The following is a 5,598-nucleotide window of genomic DNA, read 5'->3' on the forward strand; positions in this document are numbered from 1 at the left end:
ATATAAGTATGTATGCCACAACCAGCAACGTTATGTCAGAGCTGAAAAATCTAACACATTTCAGAGATTAGTACAGCTACAGTGGTTTTTAATTCAGTAATCCTATATCAAAGGATGATGAAGAGTCTTTTCTTTGGTTGTGTTAAAAACAAAAGGACTGAAAATACATACTGTACGCTGACAGGAACAATTCCCCAACAAGTCAGGATCACGTTTTATAACACAAGAGAAAAAAGGTTGATCTGCCGGTACCAGTCTTCTTTTTTCTTATACAGATCCAACAAACCGGCACAGACCTACATGTGGCAATCTTCATTTCTCTCTCCCATTCGACTTGCGGACAATACAAACAGTGTTTCCATTCAGGGTTTTTTTTTTTTTTTCTTTTTTTTTAAGATGACTTCAGAAATGAAAGAATTGGTTAGTAGAAGACAGGAGTAACGTGCATCCTCGGTGAAACTGAACCGCTGCACTCAAAAGATGGAGGCAACAGGCTATTCACAGCGTGAGGTTCTATGTAAACCCAGAGACCTTGAGGGTTCAGAGGAAGCATTTACAGCAGGTTACCCAGGTTATCGGGAGACCACCATCTTACATTTGTGAAATGAAAGACGTAACAAAGAATACCTGCAAGGAGTACTCGATAGGCATCAAAACTGTTTTCAACACTACAGCAACACTGTGAGGAAATAATAGCTTTACAGTTGTACAAAATACAATAAATTAGAATTTCTGTGATGCCATGTTTTACTTCAGGCTGCAGTGAATCTAAAAATCTAACAGCGGTTACTGGTATCAAGGCACGCCGAGTCTTAAATAAAGTTATGAGTCTCTTTAACAAGGCATTTCCATCCTAAACCAGCAAACCTAGCTAAACAAGCCCCTTACGCATAAATCCTGAGTGGAGACGTCAATACTCCGGACAGCCGTTTGTTTTCAAAAACGAACCTTAAGACTTTAAATGAAATGATCTCAGCTTCTTACTTTTCTTGTCAGGAATGATTCTGAGTCTCGTTCATGAAAATGTCTGCCAAAAAGTCAAGGGCCTGGTGCAATTTAGCTGGGCTCCATTATGTAGGCAACCTTTTTGACTGCCAAGCATAGATTTGAATTGGGATGCATGAAATTGAATTATGTTTATATGACTGGTTTTGGTTGTAATGATCTGAGAGCATGTTTCTCAGTATGAATTGGATCTGCTGTATTTGTCTTGTGAAGTCCCTTCGGGTTGTGACTTTGGGTAAATTCAATTAAAAACTAAAGTGAATGTATGACGTGTTTCAAGGAGCCTGTCAGCAGCTAACTGACATCAATATGCAATCAGTATTTTACAGCAGAACGAATAGTTGTTGCTTTTTTATTTTAATATACCCAGGATAAATTTTCTAAAACATTTTCTTCATTAGTATAAACATTTCGTGTAACTACTTTGACACTTTTAGCCTCTCAAAGTATCTTGATTTTTGATTAATCTAAGGCAAAAAAAAAAAAAAAAACATAAATAAATAAGTAATGTCTATACAAAATGCTACTTCTATGTTTAATGAATCATAACAGACCGAGAGTGTAACTTGCCATCATCCACCTTTGGTTTTAATTAGCTATTGCATGCATGAAAGCACATGGGGGGGAAAAAAGCAACTATCAGAACAGTTCTTCATCTCTTTTTTGTATTTTTTTGTATTTCTCATCTCTCCACATGTGCAGACCTGTTTGTCAGTCCATCCCTACCAAAGCCCAACACTCTTTTGTTGATTCCCAGAGAAGCAATTTGGCCCCAGCAAGGGGCATAAGCAAGTAAAACTCTGCTTTGATGACTCTAAATGGAGAGATTATCCAAATGAAAGGCAATTACCCAAACCCCACCCATCACCTCAACCCTTCAATATCGCTCCGTGCCCTTTTTCCTCGGCACTCGCTCTCCATGAACCCAGGCTATTCATCATATTTGCTATTCGATTCCATCTATGTTCCGCTTTCTTCCTTTCTGCTTCTATAATCTTGTCCTATTAGTCCCTGTACTTCAACCCTCTCTTTTATCTTCCCCTCTTCACCTTTTTCCAGATACATCCTTTTCTCTTTTTTTAGGCTCCTCTCTCCATGCTCACTCCTCATCCTTTTACTTCTTCCCTCTTCTCAAGGGAGCCATTAACTGAACTGGTCACAGGGGCCCTTAAGTAAGGGAGCACTGATAAACATCCCATTTCTATTCCGAGGTCAGAAACAACTGCTAATTGCCTCTGCCCAAATTGAGCATGAATGTGTTTTTTTTTTAAAACAAAACGGCAAACACAGGCCAAGTTGGATCAATAATTTACCTCATTTGGATGAGGCTTTTACACCTGTGTTGACACACACACACACACACACACACGCACGCACACACACACAGTGTGCTGGGAAAGCCTCTTGTTTGTTACAGTCAGTTCACATTCAGTCTATGACCTTTACTGATTGAGTTCTCGCGCCGCCGCTACGCCCCTTGTCCTCGCTGTCACTCTCCAGCACCATCACTCCAACGAAGCAGAAAAAGTTGAAGCCTTTACGGCGCAGCGTACCGAGACTGCTGTGGTCATACTCGCCAGCAGGTGACAGACAGTGACTAATTGGAAACAGCGTACAAACACACTCACACACACACGCACACGCAGGGACCAACACGGTCACGTAAGAACAGAAGGATTATATCTCTTACTCGATCGACGCCCACTCAGAAGCAAATTTGCAATGATCTGTGATGATCTCATGTGACCGTTTCATGTTTCGGATCTGAAGTGTGCTTTTTCATGAGGTGTTCTTTCCGAACAATGTGCCAACTTTATAATCCTGTTAATTGTGGCGTCCTCTGGTGAAACGTGTTCGTCTCGCACCCTGTCAGGGCATGATTACGTGAAGGGAAATTATCACTAAAGCCCTCCCTGGTTCTGTTCTGAATAAGTAAAATAAAGTTAGTACTGCATATAAATGAACTATTTCTTGCCTGTCCTGGGAAAGAATGAATTTGGGTTTGGAAAGGAGCAAAGAGCAACAAAAGAGATGGAACTGTTTCTTTAATTCTTGGCTCGATGTCACTTTGCTTATGCTCTCTGCAACAAAAGAAATAACAACCACTGTGCTTTTTATTGTACTTGATTGTTACCAGGATTTGTGTTGAATTAGGGAAATACATATTCAGCTTTGACATCCCCTCCTATCCCCTCCTGCTGGTAACTCATTTCACTTTTCATTTACGCTCCTTCTTAAAAGTTATGTCAATTATTACTCTTCGAAGCGGCTATGCTACCTAAAACATAACTTTATTGTACAAATATCATCTGTCTAATTTTATTGTCTGGAATCTGTCTTGTCTCCTTGTAAGCAAGTTTTAAAAAGTCCATCTAATGAAACATTAGCAGTGATAATAATCTCTAAAGGGAAACCTCATACATTATACATTTATTGCACATGAAGTGGCATATTTCAGACATTTATGTCCGCTACTAAACTAAAAGTGGAAATAAAATAGTCTGATTGAATGTCAGGCAGGGAGAAAAAAAAGATTATGTGTCTTGTTTCAGCTGTATACCACTCAAAGAATTGATCTTGTTTATGATTTGAGGTGCAGCCCTATATCGAAACAAAAATAGACTGTAGTAATTTATAAAACTGCACAAACATCACTGTAAAATTGCTTTACTGTGACAGTAACTTAAAAAGAGAATCTTAACCTACAGTTCTAATAAAAAGTCAATCAGAACCATGGACAGAGGCAGAAAAATATTCCTCAAAGACGCCACGATCTTGCTACAAAACTAAACAAATAAAAGCAAACCATTGCATCTTGTTAACATGACAGCCATTGTAAGAGATTTAAAAGGTTAAACAATAGAGTGTGTGTGCGCGTGTGTCTGCGGTGTGTGTCTGAGGAAGCAAAATGCTTCCAAATGAGTCAAGCCGTCCTGTCACATGCCTGATCTTGTTTTCATGCTCTGTTTTCTAAATACGATTTCGCTCAATGTCATCCAATGTGACCAATAATGTAACATGATTGTCTGTTGCTCTAGTTCGATGTCCCGAAAGATGGATTTTCAGGGTGAAATTATTGTGGGGCAGTAGGAAAAAAAATAAAATAAAAATATGTGTATGCTATGTGTGTGCGGACCGAAGTGAGCAAACGGCAGACAGATGTTTCTGAATCCTCTCTTTGGATTCAAAATGCCAGCTCCCACGACACAAATTATCCACACTTCTCTGTAGTTCTGGTGTCAGCCGACAAGAGAAACACCCTCCCCCCCACACCCCCAAAAAAGAGACACCATCAGGTAATAGATGATGTAATGGTTCAAGCAGCAGGAGTTCAATTATTGGTTCCCTGCATTGTGCAAAAAACATCCTTGTGATCTGCCACATTTCATTAACCGAAAACATCTGTTCAGGAAGAACAAATGATTATAAGTCACTCCTAAGAACAAAATTAAAAACAAAAAATGCATTCTTCTTTTTTTTTGTTCTTTCTTTCTTTGTCCAGGACTTTACACCATGTTGCTCACAAGCCTGAATAATGATGTAATGTGTTTCTTGGTCAAAGTCCCCATGCAAGCCAGTTCAATTTTAAAGTCTGTGATTCACAGAGCAACAGTGCCACTTAGTGGCCATGCAGGCATGCAGCAAGTTACATAAGCTCTAAAAGGAAAGACAAATTACATCATACTGTTTTCAATGTCTCACTTCAGCAGCCTTGATTGCATTAATTTATTACTATTATATACATTTGGTATATAATAGTATCCTTTTATTTCTGTAGTCAACATGTGCGTTACCGTTGTCAGGTGAGTCGGCCGTGATGCTTTGTCCACTTTTCTTCTTCCTGAGGGTGAGCAGCCTCGCCTGAGAGATCTGTCTCACAGCAGACACCAGGTGCTCCTTGCTGTTGTCGCAGTGGTTTGGAGGAGAGGCTTTGGAGTCCCTATCCCCACTGTCGCTGGAACGACCTGTGGATTTACTCTGAGGCACAGGAAAATCAAACTGATTAATAACGTGGGAAAACTCAGGACTAGATTTAAAGTCCTACATAGTTTTCCACAATACATGTGGTGACTTTAGGATTTTGAGCTGCTTTTGTAAAATGAAGATGTTTCCATCAAACATGGCGTCATAAAACATAAAACCTGATAGTCGTCAGCTCTTACATTTCCACTCCGTTTTGAGAATCGATAGATGGGTGGTAAAGAATGAGCCTTCATTCTGAAAAATAAAAAATAAAAAAAAAATGACATGAATAATCCATTTTGGAGATGACTTAGTCTGTTCCGCTGCCTTACATGCACTTTAGAAAAATAGTATGCAAAATTATCCTCAAAATAAAGTTTGTACATGTCAAAACAGAAAAAAAAAAATTTGACATTTTGTTTATTGTTTTTTACAGGTGAAATAAATAACATAATAATGTTCTACTACAATAACTTATTTTTATGATCATAAGCATAAAACATAAGTATTAGCATAACATATCAATCCAATGAAGCAAAAAAAAAAATTTGACATTTTGTTTATTGTTTTTTACAGGTGAAATAAATAACATAATAATGTTCTACTACAATAACTTATTTTTATGATCAT

At 38.4% G+C, this 5,598-nt stretch overlaps 1 protein-coding gene across 1 annotated transcript in view; it reads right to left on the minus strand.

The window, feature by feature from the left end:
* Positions 1-5,598, minus strand: part of LOC103150005 (doublecortin domain-containing protein 2) — a 20,263-nt gene that overhangs the window by 6,164 nt on the left and 8,501 nt on the right. The window contains exons 6-7 of the mRNA XM_016664305.1: positions 5,169-5,223; positions 4,800-4,983 (exon numbers count right to left, since the gene is read on the minus strand). Of these exons, the coding sequence (XP_016519791.1) occupies positions 4,800-4,983; positions 5,169-5,223 (239 nt within the window). The remainder of the gene's footprint in view (positions 1-4,799; positions 4,984-5,168; positions 5,224-5,598) is intronic.

This window comes from Poecilia formosa, unplaced genomic scaffold (assembly GCF_000485575.1).
Source record: "Poecilia formosa unplaced genomic scaffold, Poecilia_formosa-5.1.2 Scaffold0, whole genome shotgun sequence".
Taxonomy (NCBI): Eukaryota; Metazoa; Chordata; class Actinopteri; order Cyprinodontiformes; family Poeciliidae; genus Poecilia; species Poecilia formosa.